The 21,993-nt window shown below is 41.9% G+C and overlaps 1 protein-coding gene across 1 annotated transcript in view; it reads left to right on the top strand.

The window, feature by feature from the left end:
• nphp4 (nephronophthisis 4) overlaps positions 1–21,993 on the top strand; it is a 522,237-nt gene that overhangs the window by 403,701 nt on the left and 96,543 nt on the right. Inside the window, exon 17 of the mRNA XM_060932193.1 lies at positions 9,808–9,968. Within this exon, the coding sequence (XP_060788176.1) occupies positions 9,808–9,968 (161 nt within the window). The remainder of the gene's footprint in view (positions 1–9,807; positions 9,969–21,993) is intronic.

Raw genomic sequence — 21,993 nt, 5'->3', positions numbered from 1 at the left:
ACATGCCAGCACATAACTGCGCAGAATAAAATGCTAAAACAGCCAACAGTACACAACAAAAGCACCTCGGTAGTAGGCTAACTCAACTTAAACAACTTGCTTGTATCAGTACCAATGCAGTATAGAAACACTGAAAACAGAGGAAGCAGTGCACTCGGCGGTGCTAATAGAAGTAACCAATGACTTGCGCTTAAAACTTCCCAAAGGCCTGCCTGCGTCTGTTATTGGCCTGCACGAACTCCTTTGCGATGGCTGTCATGTCAGTTTGTTCCAGAATGTCACGGTGAATATGGCAGTTCATCAAGTCATTCAGTCTCTTTTGTGTCATTGTGGATCGGAGGTATGATTTCAGTCGACGAAGTGCGAAAAACGAACACTCTGCTGATGCCGGGGGCACGAAGGCCAAAAGCCAGGGCACCGAGGCCATAAAATAAAACAATGATTTTAAGTTCATGTCTATAATGAATTTAATTTAAGGACTAATGACTCTTCTGAGGAAGATTGGAGTCCCGGTCAAAACTATCAAGCAGGTAAAGAAACACAATATTATGTCTGAAGATAAGAAAATATTGAACATATCTAAACTTATCAATCCATCACTCACTTCAAAAATTGTAAAACTTATTAAACCTATATCCTCCCATAATTTTTGTTCAATTGACACCAAATGTGCAAGAGCATCTTCAGACTGTACTACTATGCAGATTTTTGATTAATCAAAACTGAGCCTGGAGTACATCAAAATGTTTGACTGTAAATGGAACATGACTAGCATGCAGGCTACTGATTAACCCATAAGAGCCCAGACCGATTTCTCAATCAAGGAAAATTATTGAGGAAATAAAATGAACTAAATAGACGACAAAGAAAACATTTCTGACCTTTTATTTTTTAAAACAGCACTTTCATGTCTCAAGATCTGAAATATTAAATTGCAAATTTGCAGAACACTGCAACACTATTACACTGTTAACCCCAAAGTTCATTCTATGCAAACAGTTTGAGTAAATACCACTTTTAAAGATTAGTTTTATTGCATTACTTAAACAGTATGAGTATATGAAGAGTATATGAGACAGTCATTGGGTGTACTCATTTTTGTAATTTAAACAAACTAAAACTATCATGTTTTACCTCAGGCCACAGTGCTGCCCTGCTGTGATTGGCTCAAAACTCAAGACAAGTTGAGTTGACGGCTACAGAGGAAGTTGCGCCATTTTCTAATTTACACAGAGCAATTTAAGGTCTTTTGCACTTTTGACAGCAAGCTAATTAGCATTTGTTACCGGCGACAGTCGGTACTCGGCACGTTAAAAATGGGTCAACGTTGTAACGACATAACGCTACTGTACAAGCAGTGCTTATTTAACGGTAACAAACTTAAGCCCTATATGTTGAAATTCCTGTCTTATTCGTTCGTTAATTTATCACACAGTCTTACCTCAGTCAACTTCTTCCCTCCTTCTGTGAAAATTCAACGTCTCAGACGCGGACACAAGTGGGCGGGAGATGCGTTTGATTAAGTCTTCTGATTGGTGGGCGGGGGATGCATTTGATTAAGTCTCCTGATTGGCTGGTGATAGATTGGTGTCATTATGGCGCGTCGGAGCGGTTCATGCCAGGCTCGAGTCCGCTCAACGTCAAAAAATATTGGTTTAGCCTATTTTTAAAATAATTTTCAAAAATAATTTTCAAAAAGTTACCCGGGCCACAGCCCCCCTTCAGGAATTCCTGAAGGTGCGGCGGCAAAAATCAAGGTGCGGCGGCCCGCTGCAGCCAGTTGTACATAGCGGAAACACTGCTCTGTATTCTGTAGATCATGCCATAAACGACTCATGAGTTGAATTACTGTCTAGCAATGCTGTAGAGCACTGATTAGTCACAAAAAAAGTCCTGATAATGCCTTTAATGAAATTATTTTTTTTCTACTAAAAGTGAGATCATTTATAATATTGTATCAATATTATGCCGGAGTTTCTGTCAGTTTCATTTGTCTCATTTTTTAAAGTGAATTTAAGAAGCAGTAGCATTTTGTTTTTAACTACAGGGTTTGAGATCTACCCATAATAATGTGTTACTTATATTTACCTTGTTTTATATTCCTCATCAATGATTAATATAATATTCAAATTTTCTTAGGCCAAATCCCAAGCTTCTTATGTACTTAATTAAAATTTTACAGGATAGTATTTGAGTTATGCATATGTAATGAATATTTAATTATGAAATTGTGCACATCCGATTTTCAGACTTCCGATGTAACTCTAGACTTAAGCACTACTTGAACAGTTGCACAGGAGTTACGAATACAGGACAGAGTTTGACAAAAACAGAGACATGAAGTAGATGCAAAATTCTTCAACTCCAAAATAAGTGCAAATACCACCACTACCCCCCAAAAAAAAGTGTTGCCAGGCAAAACAAACCTCGCCCGGTAGCACTTATGATGAATATGAAGGAAGATATTGCAAAAAATAGGTACCCTATGGCTACATGTGGGTACTGCTTATAAATAAAATAATTTTCTGATACCATGTCCATACAGTAAATATAGCATATATATATATATATATATATATATATATATATATATATATATATATACTCTATGAGGCACTAGCCACAAAAATGAAGCGTAATTGAAAAATGAACAATTTAAAAATCACAGAAGTAAAATATACCAAGTGTCTGTACTTTATATTATTCTACTCTTACAACTTTCGAAACTGAAACCTCCGAACCGAGGCTGACATACATACTCTGTCGCCATGACCCAAACTCTTATTTCCCAGAAATGGCCTGGTGCTAGAGCTCAGTGGAACACACTTTCCCTCTGTAATAAGCATAAATATGTCTGAAAGTGATTTTTTTTTTGTCCAGTCCATTTATTTCGAATGGTGAACCGAATTGGATACACTCACCGGCCATTTTAATTGGAACACGTGTATGTGTATGCGCAGTGTGCGATTGTTACACTCTGACATTCTTACAGCACAATGATGTAGTGGCTAGCGCTTCTATATGAGGCAGTAGCCACAACAAAAATGATTTTGACCTTTTTGGTGACCTTGACTGGATGACCCTCAAAATGTTAGAGGTTCTATTTGAGACCAATGTCCATTTATCCTGAAAGTTTCATGAAGATTGGTCCAGCTGTTTTCCCATAATATCATTAAGAAGAAACAAAGAAACCCCACCGAAAACAATACCTCGCCCCCTGGTGGACTCCGTCCCGGGCAAGGTAAAAAGAAAACAACACAATGTGCTGACAAGATCAAGTGCTATTTTGTAAGATCACAAATAATAAGCGTGAAAGCCCTTTTTTAAACCAAATTTGCCGTGATACATATGTGATTCAACTAGAATATTCAATCAAGCAAGATAATGGTGATATACTAAACCCCTTTTAAATATTATGTTACAAGGCATTACAGGTTACAGCAAAGAAAAACTTTGATCTGCTTCTTCAGTCTGTATGTTCTATCCCCATCTTTTTTCGACCCTGAAGTCAAGAACTTTCCAAGGTTAAATATTAATGCAACTTTTGAATTTAAGTCATTGAATATGGTTCATGGTGTATGTGATATTGTTAATGTACAAGACGTGTAGCGCTCTACATTCCCAGGAGAAGATCATTTGATATGCAGCCACAGTAGACATGATTACAATATACAAGTGTGGGTCTTGTTCAGTATTTGAAGTAGGTAGGTGACAGTAACATGCACATTTTCATGTCAAATAAGACATCCAGTGCCTTGCAACAGTATTCATCCCCCTTGGTGTTTGTCCTGTTTTGTTGCATTACAAGCTGGAATTAAAATGGATTTTTGGAGGGTTAGCACCATTTGATTTACACAACATGTCTACGAATTTAAATGTGCACATTGTTGTTGTTGTTTTTTTAGTGACACAAATGATAATTAAGATGAAAAAACAGAAATCTGGAGTGTGCATAAATATCCCCCCCCCCAACGTCAATACTTTGTAGAGCCACCTTTTGCTGCAATTACAGCTGCAAGTCTCTTGGGGTATGTCTCTATTAGCTTAGAACATCTACCCACTGGGATTTTTGCCCATTCCTCAGGGCAAAACTGCTTCAACTCCTTCAAGTTAGATGGGTTGCATTGGTGTCCAGCAATCTTCAAGTTATGCCACAGATTCTCAATTGGATTGAGGTCTGGGCTTTGACTAGGCCATTCCAAGACATTTAAATGTTTCCCTTTAAACCACTCCAGTGTAGCTTTAGCAGTATGTTTAGGGTCATTGTCCTTCTAGGCCAGACCTGGGCATTTTACGGCCCGCGGGCCGCATCCGGCCCTTTGGTTCATTCTGACCGGCCCGCGTAAGGTTAATTAGAAATTACAAAATAAACATATTTTCTAATTTTACCTCATGCATGGACTGAATGTGCATTGCTTTTATTTTGAAGTTGTGTTCAACAAAAACGCAGTGCGCGCGACATGAAATCCCACGAAACCTAATCCTGCGATAACTACTTTCGTAATTTGTCCAGACCAACCACAAACTTGTACATCATCCTTCAAATGGTCCAGCCAATCACATAGTGTGATGTCACCAAGCAGGCACCGGAGCCCGAGCTGATCTGTAGATCTGATACCTACACTGAATCGACTGATGATCATCTGTCAGCTGTGCTTCGCATCTCCACCTCAGACATTCAACCTGACTCTGATGCACTCGTTAAAGACCAACAGAGACTAGATTTCTCTCACTGAACAAATAAAAAACTGAAAAACATCAAATGAGGTGATTAGACTACAAATGTGGGCATCATTATTATAATATGATGTATCTTGCTTGATATTTGGAGTAGAAAGACAATATTGTGATCATGGCCGTAACTACCATTGAGGACACCGAGGTCATGTCTTCGGTATTTTTTTCAGAAATTTAAAATTGGTCTACGCTGAATTCGAGCAGTGATCAATGTAAAACGCAGCGTCCACATCCACATGTCATCTGTATTTCCCCCCAATAAAATTCACATTTGTCTAATGTCATCTGAAATCTCTCAGCCTCTATCTCTATCGTTGCCGTGTCTAACGCAGCGTCACGCGACGTAGCCTATACTAGTGTCGGCCGGGGAAGTTGGGTTTTGGATAAAACAGGCAGGGTGTAGTCTACGCTCTATCACATATGCCTACCTAACCTAACGTAGGCTAATAGTCACATAGCATTATAGAGCTTTACCTGAGTGCAAAATGAAAACGTTGCAACAGACAGCCAACAGAAGAGCAGGGAAAGAGAAGGAGGGAAGGTGAGAAAATATTGTCAGTGCAGTGGCAGACCGTTCAGCGGTGTCATGCCAACTTTCCAAGGGGAAACGTTTCATTGTCATTGCCTATTACAGTATAGTTAGCATTTCGAGAAACATTCAAAACTACGTTGTCACAGGCAGCCCTGCAGGGCTGAGTAAACGGGCTTGTTTGAGTAACTCTCTCTCTTTCTCTCATAACTCTCTCTTTCTCTCTCACTCACTCACACAGACACACACACACAAATAATACACTCTCACACACTCTCTCTAATACATAGTCTTCACACAGAACTAATCGCCCTACAGTACATTCTAATGTAATTTAAGATAATGAAATGTAAATAATGCATCCGATCATTCAAGTATTCCATTCAATCTGGAAAACGAAAAAACAAAAAAAAACACTCAATATTTCGTTTTCCTGTTTTTCTGTATGACCAAAAAATGAGGGATTGGTGTTTGTTTCCCTTTTTTCAACTCAGAACAAATAATAAACAGGGAAACCAAAACGAAATAATAACTCTAATTTACGATTATTGATTTTCTCTATTCCCCACGCTACATTAGCCTTCCCATGATCCTCAGCGACAGTCCATCATCATCTCTGCGTCTATGAAACAGAAAAATTGCATGTGCATGTATATATCAAGTAATTTATTCATACATCCTATTCATTTAATATATTAAGCTGTTAATGTTAAGCTGATGATCTCTTAATTATTATTATCTCAATATAATAGTAATAATAAATAATGATAACAATAACAACATGGCATTCATTTTGTCGCTTTCAACATATTGTGTCAGACCAACTTTGCTTTTAATTAGAGGACATGCTTAGCATTTTACGATGACTCATGTCAGGAGGAAAATATGAGGAGGAGTAACAAGTCACTGGCACTCCAACTTACGAGATTCTCCGCTTCTTTTGCTGGACAGCTTGAAAGTCAGACTCGGGAACAGCCATGATCTTCCTAGAGTTTTGCTTCCAGTAAAAGGAGCCTGAATGAGCGCAAAAAATTATAATGTATGAATAAGAACTAATTCTTGAGACTGACATGAATACAAATGAATTTAGTTTTATCTAAAATGAAAGTTAAGTTGCTCATATAATCGTAAATTAGAGTTATTATTTCGTTTTGGTTTCCCTGTTTATTATTTGTTCTGTTTTGAGTTAGAAAAAGGAAAACAAACACCAATCCCTCATTTTTTTGGTCATACAGAAAAACAGGAAAACGAAATATTGAGTGGTTTTTTTGTTTTTTCGTTTTCCAGATTGAATGGAATACTTGAATGATCGGATGATACACGGACCCCTGAGCAATACACTCAGTTCAGTTCAGTTTTGACTTTTATGTCAGACAAAACTCCACAGTTATGATGGCACAGTTTTAGAATTGTTGAAGTAAATGTGTTATGAGCCAAACTTACATTACAACAATGGTGAGAACACTCTGTTTCAGAGAATGCATGCAAATGGATGTCAATTCAAGACAGCCAGATAGACTGATGCCTTTACATTACTGCTCAGAATGTCTCTACACATACAGACACCCACAAATAACACAAACTCTGTCTCTCTCTCTCTCTCTCACACACACACACACACACTGTTATTATAAGGTGTAATACTCATCTCATCTCATCTCATTATCTGTAGCCGCTTTATCCTTCTACAGGGTCGCAGGCAAGCTGGAGCCTATCCCAGCTGACTATGGGCGAAAGGCGGGGTACACCCTGGACAAGTCGCCAGGTCATCACAGGGCTGACACATAGACACAGACAACCATTCACACTCACATTCACACCTACGGTCAATTTAGAGTCACCAGTTAACCTAACCTGCATGTCTTTGGACTGTGGGGGAAACCGGAGCACCCGGAGGAAACCCACGCGGACACGGGGAGAACATGCAAACTCCACACAGAAAGGCCCTCGCCGGCCCCGGGGCTCGAACCCAGGACCTTCTTGCTGTGAGGCGACAGCGCTAACCACTACACCACCGTGCCGCCCAAGGTGTAATACTAAAGCTTACAATTCAGCAGTTCACACCCTTTCTGTCATGTGTATGCTGCAATGTAAATAATGCCAATACTTTAGGTAACTGGTACTTTAGGTATGTATACTCAGTTCAAGAGTTCACTACCTTTCTACTTTTATGTCAGATAAAACACCACAGTTATGGTGCCACAGTTGTAGAATTGTTAAAATAAATGTGTCCACCACCAAATCTATCCTTGGTTTGTTATTTATTTATTTAAGTTGTGCCGGGGGGGGTGCTGTCAGCCATGCTTGACCTCGGTATTTGAAAAATCCTGGTTACGGCTCTGATTGTGATGTCTTTATTGTGTTTTGGAGTGAATGTGACTGAAAAAAAAATGGTACAAACGTTCACATTTTTGTTAACCATTGTTTTGGGAAATTTGATTGAATAAATGACATTTTTTTGTAAGGCAACCTCGTTTTTTCCATACTCTTACCAGTCTTAGCAGGTTGTAAAAACAATGTTATTTATTGCTTTATATAAAGAATTACAATTAATATTATGCAAAATTTAGTTCAGCCCTCCACAAAATTTTCTGTTTCTCATGTGGCCCCATGGAAAAAATAATTGCCCACCCCTGTTCTAGACCATGAACCTTCATCCCAGTCTCAAACCTCTGGCTGACTCAAACAGGTTTTCTTCCAGAATTGCCCTGTATTTAATGCCATCCATCTTTCCTTCAATCCTGACCAGCTTTCCTGTCCCTGCAGATGAAAAACATCCCCACAGCATGATGCTGCCACCACCATGCTTCATTGTAGGGATGGTGTTCTCAGGGTGCTGGGTTTGCGCCATACATATGGCATTTCCCATGGTGGCCAAAAAGTTTTTGTCTCATTTGACCAGAGAATCTTCTTCCATGTGTTTGGGGAGTCTGCCACATGCTATTGGGCAAACTGCAAACGTGTTTTCTTAAGCAATTACTTTTTTTTCTGGCCACGCTTCCATAAAGCCCCACTCTGTGGCGTGTACAGCTTAAAGTGGTCCTATGGACAGATACTCCCATCTCCTCTGTGGATCTTTGCAGCTCCTTCAGTGTTATCTTTGGTGCCTGTTGCAGCTCTGATTAATGCCCTCCTTGCCCAGTCTGTGAGTTTTGGTGGGCGGCCTTCTCTTGTCAGGTTTGTAGTGGTGCCATATTCTTTCCATTTTGCTATAATGGATTTAATGGTGCTCCCTGGGATATTCAAAGTTTGGGATATTTTTTATAACCCAACCCTGAGCTATACTTCTCCACAACTTTGTCTCTGACCTGTTTGGAGGCTCCTTGGTTTTCATGTTGCTTACTTAGTAGTGTTGCAGAATCAGGGTCCTTCCAGAACAGGCTGATTTATACAGACATCATGTGACAGATCATATAATACTTTGATTACACATAGGTGGCTCTTAATCAAGTAATTATGTGACTTATGAAGTGAATTGGTTGGACCAGCTCTTATTTCGGGGTTTCGTACGAAAGGGGGTGAATGCCTATGCACACTCCAGATTTCTGTTTTTTTCAACTTAACTATTGTTTGTCACGATAAAAAATAAAAATTCACCTTTAAAGTGGTAGGCATGTTGTGTAAATCAAATGGCACTCACCCTCCAAAAATCCATTTTAATTCCAGCTTGCAATGCAACAAAACAGGACAAACACCAAGGGGGATGAATACTGTTGCAAGGCACTGTATGCCTGTTTTTGTTTTTTCATCTTTCCATCTTAGAATTTTAAGCTTGAAGTTATCTTCTTCTATTAACATGTTATTTTGCTTCATTCTAAAAGAAAAAAGGAAAAAAAAAAGAAAATGGTCTGCCAACAGAACAATACAATTAAATAAATATACAGTAGATATAGGATTAAGTTTTTCACTTCCTGTTCAACCTTAGGAGAACTCATGAGTTCATAGGAAATTTCATGGGTGATGTTATGCAGTGGAAAATGACAAAGAAATGCAACCAAGGAAGAGTTAGTTCTGGATTAAAATTAATTAGCGCACTGTGCTGTACCACAGTGTCCGGTGAAAAAGCACTTTTATTTGCTCCAGTTTCAGCTGACTGACTTTGCAGACAGTGTTACGCTTCAGTTATTGTAGCTTATTGTGTTTTAATGTATGCAATAGTTGCTATTTGTTTGAACTATGGAGATTAGAAACTAAATGAACTATGGACGTATTACTGAATAAATTCTTATGCATGATGCATTTACAGTATTGCCGTTACCATGACACCCCTAATCATACACACTGTGTGCTATAATGTTATACAGCTCTGAACAAGCTGTAGACCTCGCAGGGATTTAATATAACAACATAATATATGCACAACTATTGCATGCATTCTTCTAAGATTATTCTTCATACAGTATATAGCTATTCTGTAACTTCACAATCTTTTATTATATTATAGTTCTGGAAATGTTATGGATGCAGTTATATTGTATATACTACTTTTTTTTTTCACTGTCATCTCATCTCACTATTTCATGTGTGTGTGTGTGTTTCAGGTCCTCCTGGACTGCAGTTGCAGTACCGTGTCGATCCTGACTTCCTAAAGCCTGGCGAGCGTATATGGTTCCTGCGCTACCTGGCACTGCACACCCTGCACATAGACGTGTGGGACAGCGACTCGCTGCTGCTCATCGGCTCTGCCGCCGTTCAGCTGAAGGTTCACCACTTGCACGCCTGAAACATGCTAAACACTGTTCAGTATTCCACTAATACAGCTTAAACCATGGTCACATTAGCGAGTGAGAGGTGGTGAGTCATTTCCTCTGAGGCTGCGTAACTCAGATTTCCAACATCATTTGCATTTATTCATTTGGCAGGTGCTTTTATTCAAAGTGACGTACAAGTGAGTTATGATCAAGCATGCAGCTGAACAGATGAGTGGACTTAAGGGCTAGAGTAACAGTGATATGTTTCAAATTTATTTTGGCACAAAATATGGCTGCATGAGACAAATTTGTACTGGCATCAGCACAGATATAAATAGGGGAAATTAGTTAGCTGACAGAGGATGCAGTACTGAAGCCTTCCCTTCAGTGAAGCATGCAGACTTAGATGTAGTTGTAGACAAACTAATAATCCTACCCATGTGATATCACTATTAGCTAAATACAGTTGCATATATCAATTATATAACATGTATAAATAACACATAATACATATATAAAGTTGTGAGTTTTTATCGGCGAAAGTCTTCTTCTATTCTGTGTCTCCATTGGAGAAAAGGGCCATTAGTCTTTTGATGTTTTCCATCCACCCGTCCCTGTTGCGTGCTTATCTGGCTACTTCGTTCCATGAATTCCAACCAAGATGTTTTCTTTCCTTCTCGATGGTACGTTTCATCGGCTAAAGTAGAACCTGTCAAAGTCTAGCCAAACTGTAATAAGTGTCAAAAAATATATTCAGAAAATGAGCTTGAATAAATGTTTCTTATTACCTCCGCCAAGGAGATTAGGTTTGGTTTGTCTGTCTGTAAACAGGATTGCACAAACCTGATTTCCATGAAACTTGGTGGAAAGGTGTTGCATGGGCCAAGGAAGAACCCAAAAAATTTTGCAGCAGATCCAAGTCATGGGACAGCTCAGTTAATTTAGTTTCACTTTCGCTACCATTGTGAGATATGCTATTTGACCTTGGCGGAAGTCTGTGGTCAATAAACGCCATGCATCTTAAAATCCTGTAGTTGGCAGTCAAGGCTAGTAGTGACAAAATATTGCCAGTGTTGAAATACAATGACTCCATATTTCAATTCACATTCACAGGTAGCAGTGTTTCTCCGGGATACACATGTAGACTGGTTGCTTAAACATAATACAGAAAGCAGTAATGATTGAATACTTGGGGACACTGGTTTCAAAATATGTTTTAATGTGAAATAAACAGGCTGCGTAATCATTGCCAGTAAGTACGGCTCATGCAGAAATATAAAATGGTTGCGATTACAGATTTGCATATCATAGAAGAGTCGACTATTGTCCTTGGCAGAGGTCTGAGCTGTCCAAGTGCCCTTCTTGTTAGAGAGTGTGATTCTGTATAATGACCATTGACAGGGACGGATCCAGAATGATGCAACCGATGCACTTGCATTGGTCAGAAATATATACAGTGGGGCAAAAAAGTATTTAGTCAGCCACCAATTGTGCAAGTTCTCCCACTTAAAAAGAAGAGAGAGGCCTGTAATTTTCATCATAGGTACACCTCAACTATGAGAGACAGAATGGGGGGAAAGAATCCAGGAAATCACATTGTAGGATTTTTAATGAATTAATTGGTAAATTCCTCGGTAAAATAAGTATTTGGTCACCTACAAACAAGCAAGATTTCTGGCTCTCACAGACCTGTAACAACTTCTTTAAGAGGCTCCTCTGTCCTCCACTCGTTACCTGTATTAATGGCACCTGTTTGAACTCGTTATCTGTATAAAAGACACCTGTCCACAACCTCAAACAGTCACACTCCAAACTCCACTATGGCCAAGACCAAAGAGCTGTCAAAGGACACCAGAAATAAAATTGTAGACCTGCACCAGGCTGGGAAGACTGAATCTGCAATAGGTAAGCAGGTTGGTGTGAAGAAATCAACTGTGGGAGCAATTATTAGCAAATGGAAGACATACAAGACCACTGATGATCTCCCTCGATCTGGGGCTCCACACAAAATCTCACGCCGTGGGGTCAAAATGATCACAAGAACGGTGAGCAAAAATCCCAGAGCCACACGGGGGGACCTAGTGAATGACCTGCAGAGAGCTGGGACCAAAGTAACAAAGGCTACCATCAGTAACACACTACGCCACCAGGGACTCAAATCCTGCAGTGCCAGACGTGTCCCCCTGCTTAAGCCAGTACATGTCCAGGCCCATCTGAAGTTTGCTAGAGAGCATTTGGATGATCCAGAAGAGGATTGGGAGAATGTCATATGGTCAGATGAAACCAAAATACAACTTTTTGGTAAAAACTCAACTTGTCGTGTTTGGAGGAGAAAGAATGCTGAGTTGCATCCAAAGAACACCATACCTACTGTGAAGCATGGGGTGGAAACATCATGCTTTGGGGCTGTTTTTCTGCAAAGGGACCAGGACGACTGATCCGTGTAAAGGAAAGAATGAATGGGGCCAAGTATCATGAGATTTTGAGTGAAAACCTCCTTCCATCAGCAAGGGCATTGAAGATGAAACGTGGCTGGGTCTTCCAGCATGACAATGATCCCAAACACACCGCCCGGGCAACGAAGGAGTGGCTTCGTAAGAAGCATTGCAAGGTCCTGGAGTGGCCTAGCCAGTCTCCAGATCTCAACCCCATAGAAAATCTTTGGAGGGAGTTGAAAGTCCGTGTTGCCCAGCGACAGCCCCAAAACATCACTGCTCTAGAGGAGATCTGCATGGAGGAATGGGTCAAAATACCAGCAACAGTGTGTGAAAACCTTGTGAAGACTTACAGAAAACGTTTGACCTCTGTCATTGCCAACAAAGGGTATATAACAAAGTATTGAGATGGACTTTTGTTATTGACCAAATACTTATTTTCCACCATAATTTGCAAATAAATTCTTTAAAAATCAGACAATGAGACACTGTCGCCTCACAGCAAGAAGGTCCTGAGTTCGAGCCCAGCAGCCAACGAGGGCCTTTCTGTGTGCATGTTCTCCCTGTGTCTGCGTGGTTTTCCTCCGGGTGCTCTGGTTTCCCCCACAGTCCAAAGACATGCAGGTTAGGCTAATTGGTGGCTCTAAATTGACCGTAGGTGTGAATGTGAGTGTGAATGGTTGTTTGTCTCTATGTGTTAGCCCTGCGATGATCTGGCGACTTGTCCAGGGTGTACCCCACCTCTCGCCCATAGTCAGCTGGGATAGGCTTCAGCTTGCCTGCGACCCTGTAGAAGAGGATAAGCGGCTACAGATAATGGATGGATGGCTACATGGGCTATGGCCACACTCAACCAAGAGACCAATGATTCAGGATACAACCACCTGTGTTAAGTGGCGATGCTTACTTGACCTAATGGCCTGTATTCTCATGATGCTTTGTATAGCATGACCTGAGACAAAGAATCTAGGTCAAACCAATAAAATGCTCCAGAAAGAGGGCATTCTACCACTAGCTTGATTATGCAACAACAGCAGAACAATCGGTGACAATGGCAGTGAAAACATTGAAACAAGGGAAACTTCAAACATTTTTCACCAAGAAAGGGTAAACTATATCACAGTTTATAATACACAAGGGAGCTGCTACCCTGATAAACAATCAATATCCGAAAGCACATTACACTCACTGCCAATCTCATCGCCTGAATTTGTGTGGTAAAAGCATGTGGAATCCAAGAAGTTCGAAACATGATGGGTACACTGGAACAGCTAAACCTCTTCTTGAACAAACACCCCATGCACCATTATCTTCTGGAAATGAAAATAGAGGTATTTTCAATATTTCAACATTATAATCTGATACTAAACATACCAGTTGTGCCTTAACAGTATCTCATCTCATCTCATTATCTCTAGCCGCTTTATCCTTCTACAGGGTCGCAGGCAAGCTGGAGCCTATCCCAGCTGACTACAGGAGAAAGGCGGGGTACACCCTGGACAAGTCGCCAGGTCATCACAGGGCCGACACATAGACACAGACAACCATTCACACTCACATTCACACCTACGGTCAATTTAGAGTCACCAGTTAACCTAACCTGCATGTCTTTGGACTGTGGGGGAAACCGGAGCACCCGGAGGAAACCCACGCGGACACGGGGAGAACATGCAAACTCCACACAGAAAGGCCCTCGCCGGCCCCGGGGCTCGAACCCAGGACCTTCTTGCTGTGAGGCGACAGCGCTAACCACTGCACCACCGTGCCGCCCGCCTTAACAGTATGATATTAATAAATGAAGTATCATCATGTGTGATGTATTGACATTATAATGTATATTGGCATATCTAAAAAAAAAAAAAATCCATAGCGATCTGGTAAAATTAGTGAAAATATTTCTGCAAATGTGCATCTGTCAGATTCTTGGGCTGGATCCGTCCCTGGTGGATGGGTCTATTCCAAACTCCTGATCTCAGCTGAAGTACAGGCATTTTATTCAGATAGACATCCAAAAAATCTTTTCACTTATTACTTATTTATTAACCTGCCCCTTGTTTGATAGACAACTGAGATTCTCCAAAGCAAAGCCCAGTTTTATATTAATAAGCCTGTTCTGTTTTTATAGCGAAAGTCCCTTAAGTCTAATAAAAAGTTATGAAATAAAATGCGTTGTTATTTTACTACAAAGTTAAATCATAACTTTGCATATCAGTATTTTTTTTGCCATCTAATGTCATCGTGGTTTTAGATCCCACTCTAGTCACAAAAATATACCCAAGACTCGTTGTATCCAACCATGCATCACTGTGCATCATTAAAGGAGAACTGAAGTCATTTTTAAACTTGCTTTATTTAATTAACGTGTTATTCAATTACGTTTTCAGTTTTAGTAACCTTATATCGTGACTCGTATTGGCAACTAATTGCAATTAAATATTACTTATCGGCCTATTCGGTTTTTAGCCGTGTTGAATTCAGTTTGTTTGGTCCACGGCAGGCGTCGCTTATCTACGCAATTTTCACGAGACTTGTGCGAGACTTCGAAACGTGAAGTGTCAGCCAGGTGTCAGTGCCGCCATTTTGAAAACTGTTTTCCAAATGAAATATTGCACAAAAATGAGTTTAAATGACGATTACCGCCAACTTTTTTCAAACTTTCCTGATTGCTACCAAAACAAAACTTCCGGCTTGATTACATCAGTATTCGAAAGAAGGCATGCGTCTTTTGACAACGTTGGCAGATGTTGGTCACTTTGATTTCCGTTGTACGTTTTACTTCCATCCTATGATGTCTCGCCCAGGTCTCAACGAATCTTGTTTACAGCCATTGCTTTGACATATGTACTGATATATTACAGAACATATTTCAAACACTCATAACTTGCTATAGCAGTGACAAAATAGCTATCAAAAATGCATTCCTATATTTAATAAAATGAGAGAAATAGAATTTTGATGATAAAAAAAATGTACCTTCAGTTCTCCTTTAAAAGCTGAGTCAGGCAAAACTAGTGTCTAAGAGAGAGAGAGAGAGAGACTGCTTTCCATTCCTATTCTGATCTGACTGCAACTGGGTGTTAAACTGTCCCGAACACCCCCTACTTCCCAGTCCCTCAGTGCTATGAATGTTTTATTCCTGATCTTTGTCCAGGTGAGCGGGGACAGCAAACTGCTGCAGAATTAATGAGATATGGATTTGAGTGCTCTGGTTAATGGATTTAAACAGCTCTCTTAGGTAACACTCCCAGACTTTTAGTCCATGACTACTCTGCTTGGCTGCCTGCCCAGTGCTGGCATCCTGTTCAGTAGGCACATGTTAAACAGCAGATGCTGAATAACAGAACAAAAGTAAAACACATGCAGGGACCTCGATGTCCACGTCGTCAAAATGACAGCACTGAACAGGCACGTTGACCTTTTCAGGAAACACAAAGTGGCAGATGAGACTTCTGAGCCATAAGCCTCTTGTCATCAGATTGTGGCATTTGTCACCCAGCTGTGGAGTGCATGTGGACAGCTTGTTGCAATTGCACTTGTCTTGGTTTGTTTGTCTGGTGGGTGTCAAGTGTCTAGTCAACAGCTACGGTGAGTCACAAAGATCAGAAATTGTTGAAAAAATCTTCTGCGTATTCAGATTCTTTAGATTGTTTTTTTATCAATTAAAATTACATGGAATATGAACTATCATCCATGCCATTCTCTAAGCATTGCTTTAAAAACAAACTGATTTAAAGAAAAAATTGATTGTCCACATCTAGGAATGTTAGCACCCAGAACTAAGTAGTGTGTGCAAGAGGATCATCTTCTCAACTGCAAAATGCAGTGCGTGTAGAACATGGATCCAATTCTATCATCCATTTCTGAAGGCATGTCATCAAGGGCGTCACAGTGGTGTAGTGGTTAGCGCTGTCGCCTCACAGCAAGAAGGTCCGGGTTCGAGCCCCGTGGCCGACGAGGGCCTTTCTGTGCGGAGTTTGCATGTTCTCCCCGTGTCCGCGTGGGTTTCCTCCGGGTGCTCCAGTTTCCCCCACAGTCCAAAGACATGCAGGTTAGGTTAACTGGTGACTCTAAATTGACCGTAGGTGTGAATGTGAGTGTGAATGGTTGTCTGTGTCTATGTGTCGGCCCTGTGATGACCTGGCGACTTGTCCAGGGTGTACCCCGCCTTTCGCCCGTAGTCAGCTGGGATAGGCTCCAGCTTGCCTGTGACCCTGTAGAACAGGATAAAGCGGCTAGAGATAATGAGATGAGATGTCATGAAGCATTCGAATTAAGAAATGTCCAGTCGTGGAAATAGGAGAAATGAGAAAATAAACCTGAAGAATTCTGAAGGAAATGTTGTAAACATGGGCGGCATGGTGGTGTAGTGGTTAGCACTGTCACCTCACAGCAAGAAGGTCCTGGGTTCGAGCCCAGTGGCTGGCGAGGGCCTTTCTGTGTTGAATTTGTATGTTCTCCCCGTGTCTGCGTGGGTTTCCTCTGGGTGCTCTGGTTTCCCCCACAGTCCAAAGACATGCAGGTTAAGCTAATTGGTGGCTCTAAATTGACCATAGATGTGAATGGTTGTTTGTATCTATGTGTCAGCCCTGCGATGATCTGGCGGCTTGTCAAGGGTGTACCCCGTCTCTCGCCCATAGTCAGCTGGGATAGGCTCCAGCTTGCCCGCAACCCTGCACAGGATAAGCGGCTACAGATGATGGATGGATGGATGTTGTAAACATGACTAAAGCTCTTAAAATCCCAGGGTTGGACAAATCATTTACCAGCTCACCGGGTAACTCAAAGCTTCAGTGTTCAGCTCAGTCCCATGTTGTTCTTTCCCAGAAGTCCAATTAATTAGACTAAAAAGTGACAACTAATGTAATTTAATGCAAAAGTATGATGAGGTGAATATTTGCATTAATACAGACTATGGAAAATAAGCAAGTACTTGAATCCCTGAGAGGGGGTGACTTTATGTAGCGCAAGTCAAGTCAAGTTTATTTGTATAGCGCTTTTAACAACAGACATTGTCACAGAGCATATTTACAGGAAATGAAACACTTTAAACATGAGCTAAATTTATCCCAAATAAATGTATTTATCCCCAATGAGCAAGCCTGTGGCAAAACTGGCAAGGAAAAACTCCCTCAGACAACACGAGGAAGAAACCTTGAGAGGACCCAGACTCAAAAGGGAACCCATCCTCATCTGGGTGATAACAGATAGCACAATTATAAATAATTTACTTCTATAACTGTCCTATATAGTCACAAAGTATAACTGTGTAACCAGGAAAATCATTATAGTTTTAGCATGAAGTCTCTTTTGTTGAAGTTATCAACTGTTCATTGATGGAGACTTGAGTGCAAAACTCTTCATGACAACTGCAGTCCTAAAGTTATCATGGCAGTTATAGTCCTTAGCCTTCATAGCAAAACTGTAAGTGTCCAGAGCCATCGTCCAAGTGTGACGTTCAACTGTCCATATGGAGCTGTCCTCTACAGGAGCGATGTGATGAGACTCCAGCCAGAAGTAGGGCATCAGGATGGATCAGGCGGGTCCTTAGAGCAGAAGAGTTCAACATCACTGGTGTCTCAGGATTTACCATACATGTAACTCAACAGAGAGAGACAGACAGAGGGAGAGATGGGGGGACACAGGTTGTTAGGTATGCCCAGTGTCACCGAATGGTTACGAATGGTATACATTGTGCACTGAGTGCAAGCAGGGGCTCCAGCATTACTAACAATGAGAGCATAACTGAAAGGACGAGCCAGAAGGTAAAACAGACATGAGGGAGCCCTGGGACATAAAGTAGCCAGTCACTCCACCATCATCAAACCTGAGCGAGTGAGGCGGGAGGGCGGGCTGACAATACCCATACATCCCAGTTTACCAAAACACTCTATGCCTGAGGACCCTCCAGATCTACTCCTTTACCTAATAATAATTTTAAAAAAACCCTCATAACAAAAGGCTTGATTTAAAAAGATATGTTTTCAGCCTAGACTTAAACACTGAGACTGTGTTCGAGTCCCGAACACTTATGGAACAGCCTTCCAAATACTGTGGGGCTTCATAAGAAAAGGCTCAGCAGTCTTTATCCTCTCGTGGTAATGTCTCAGGGTGACACAGTGGCACAGCAAGTAGCATTGCTGCCTCACAGCTCCATGGCTCCTGTTTCAATCCTGAGATCCGGATAATATCTGTGTTGAGCTTTACGTGTTCTCCCCAGGCTACCAATTTGCCCATCCCTGCTATAAGACGGTTTATTAGTACAATTGGGAAAGAATTAGCATGATAATCTGCTGAATTAGTATTTGACTTTAAGGTATCTTCAGGTGAGCTTTACTTGGCTGAAAGGATAAATTAGTAACCATGTGAGAAACCACAAGGCATTTACAGCATGTTTGACCACAAAGAGGAAAAAAAAAAAATCAGCCAGTGAAGGAAAATTAGAGAATTTTAAAAATAATCCTGTCCCTAGGGCGGCACGGTGGTGTAGTGGTTAGCGCTGTCGCCTCACAGCAAGAAGGTCCGGGTTCGAGCCCCGTGGCCGGCGAGGGCCTTTCTGTGTGGAGTTTGCATGTTCTCCCCGTGTCCGCGTGGGTTTCCTCCGGGTGCTCCGGTTTCCCCCACAGTCCAAAGACATGCAGGTTAGGTTAACTGGTGACTCTAAATTGACCGTAGGTGTGAATGTGAGTGTGAATGGTTGTCTGTGTCTATGTGTCAGCCCTGTGATGACCTGGCAACTTGTCCAGGGTGTACCCCGCCTTTCGCCCGTAGTCAGCTGGGATAGGCTCCAGCTTGCCTGCAACCCTGTAGAAGGATAAAAGCGGCTAGAGATAATGAGATGAAATTAATGAAATCCTGTCCCTCTTGTATGAGGAGAGCCAGTCTACTTTCTTCAAAATACACCACACTACAGACCGTTTGTCCTTTCTTTTGTCCATATGAGACATATGCCGCTTTTCCACTACCAACACGGCTGAGCCGTGCCGTGCTGAGTTGGGCTGAGTCGAGCTAAGTGGGGCTGTTGGAGTTGCATTTCGACTACAACCGCGCTGAACCGTGCTGGCTGGAAGTGGGTGGACACATTGGGTGGAGTTAGCGAAAGTGGGTGGACGTCAGGTGATGTCGTTAGGTGGCGCAAACAGTGACATCAGTGAGCTTTTAAGCGATAGTCTCACGACCCGGAGAGTAAACAATAAACATGGTGTCGTTAGTGTTGCTGGTCTTGGTGCTGTGGCTTGTTGTCACCGACAACGCCAACAGATACTGGCAAGAGCGTATAGATGAGGCGAGGCGCATAAGGCTTCAGAAATTCTCGTAATTCGTAATTCTCCTTCTTCCGGGTTTACGGTGTTTACAGATCCCAGCGTGCTCGCGGGGCGTGTGTGGGCGTGTGAGGACACTCCTCCTCACCAATCAGTGCACAGAGGAGTGTCTCCTCACGCCCCTAGCCTCACTCAGCTCGGTTTGGCTCGCTTCAGCCCCACTCCAAAACCGTGCGAGTTTTGGGGGCTGAGCAGGGCTGAAGCGAGCTGAGTCGTGTTGTTCTTAGATAGTCGAAACGCGAGCCGTGTCGGGCTGAAGTGAGCTGAAGCGAGCTGAAGTGAGCTGAAAAAGGGTAGTGGAAAAGGGCCAATACAGTACTGTGCAGAAGTCTTAGGCACATGCCGTCGATCAAAAATGGCTTAAAAATAATGAAATGAAATGTTTCAACATTAAAAAAATACTATAAACAGAAGTAAGTCATAATAAATGAAGCAAAGTCAATATTTGGTGTGAGACGACCCTTTGGTTTAAAAAAAAAATAGTCTCAGGTACAGTGAGTGCAGTTTTATAAGGAAATGAGCTGTAGGTTTTACTGAGCATCTTACAGAACCAGCCGCAGTTCTTCTGGACACTCTCACTGTCACACTCGCTTCTTCATTTTGCACCAAAACCCAGTAGCCTTCATTATGTTTTCTTTTTTTAATCTGAAAAGTGCTCTCTTATGTAATATCCTGCTCAGATACAAACTTTTTTTTTCTGTAACATTTAATTTTGTGCTGGAAAACGAACGTTTGGACTCTAAAATGTTTCTGTACTGACTCGATAATGTAGAAGTCATCAACTAGAAATCTAACAGTTTATTTGGAAAAAAAAATAGGGTGCCTAAGACTCTTGCACAGTACTGTGTGTCTTCATGGACCTCACTTTGTGGACAGGTGAACGTTTTGTTCTGGTGAAGGAAAATGTTCATGTTACAGCGTATGAAGACATTCTGGAAAATTCCGTGCTTCCAACATTGTGGCAACAGTTTGGGGAAGGCCCAGATGTGTCCACAAACTTATGGCCATATAGTGTCATGTCGCTACATTTTATATATCACCTCCAGGTTGTTCATCAGTCCAAATATCCAGAGCACATGGCATTTCTGCCACAATCCCGCTCTTCATAGCTCACTTTTGCAGCTTACATGTCATAAGTCATAAGTCCTTCCCTTGCCAGGGGTTGGTCTTCCCAGACAGTCTCTCATCCCAGTACTAACCAGGCCCTTAAGGCGCACTGGGCGGTGCCAATCTCCGTTTCCATAGCCCTCGGCCTCTCGCCTATTATACAGCTAGGGTTACAGTACGGGACCAGTCCTCTGGTAACCGTGAGAGTTTGACTCCTTCGCATCTATATTGCAGCATGCCTTGCCAGATGGTAGTAGATACCATTTTTATGATGGTCTTTGATATGACCCAACTGCAAGTAGAACTTGCGATCTCCTGATCGAGAGGCGGACAAGCTAACCACTAGGCCAACACGCGGTACAGCTTGCATGTTAGTTAAAGTCCTTCCCGCACCGTGTGGCGCATCGGGTGGCACCGATCTCCGTTTCCGCAGCCCTCGGCCTCTCGCCTATTACATAGCTAGGGTTACAGTGGGGGGCTAGTCCTCTGGTAACCATGAGGGTTTAACTCCCCACTCACATCTATATTGCAGCATGCCTTGCCAGATGGTAGTAGGTACCATTTTTATGATGGTCTTTGATATGACCCGACTGCAAGTAGAACTCGCGATCTCCTGATTGAGAGGCGGACAAGCTAACCACTAGGCCAACTCGCGGTACAGCTTACATGTTAGTTAAAGTCCTTCCCGCACCGTGTGGCGCATCGGGCGGCGCCGATCTCCGTTTCCACAGCCCTCGTCTTCTCGCCTATTACATAGCTAGGGTTACAGTGGGGGGCTAGTCCTCTGGTAACCATGAGAGTTTAACTCCCCACTCGCATCTATATTGCAGCATGCCTTGCCAGATGGTAGTACGGTAGGTACCATTTTTATGATGGTCTTTGGTATGACCCGACTGCAAGTAGAACTCGCAATCTCCTGATCGAGAGGCGGACAAGCTAACCACTAGGCCAACTCGCAGTACAGCTTACATGTACAAAGATTTAATTCTCAAAGTCGGGTCAATTTAGGGTCAGATTGCAATCGAACAACACTAGAGTTTGCTTGGGATCATGCCAAGACCTCCTTGTATCAGCCACAAACTGGGTGTTCTGGTCTGCACCCGAGTGCAATTGCTATGATCTTATCTGTCTAAACGAACTACACCGGGGGGGGGGGCACCAGGGTTTGATTCAAA

Source organism: Neoarius graeffei, chromosome 10, assembly GCF_027579695.1.
Source record: "Neoarius graeffei isolate fNeoGra1 chromosome 10, fNeoGra1.pri, whole genome shotgun sequence".
Taxonomy (NCBI): domain Eukaryota; kingdom Metazoa; phylum Chordata; class Actinopteri; order Siluriformes; family Ariidae; genus Neoarius; species Neoarius graeffei.
This window is presented reverse-complemented; position numbering and strand designations above follow the sequence as displayed.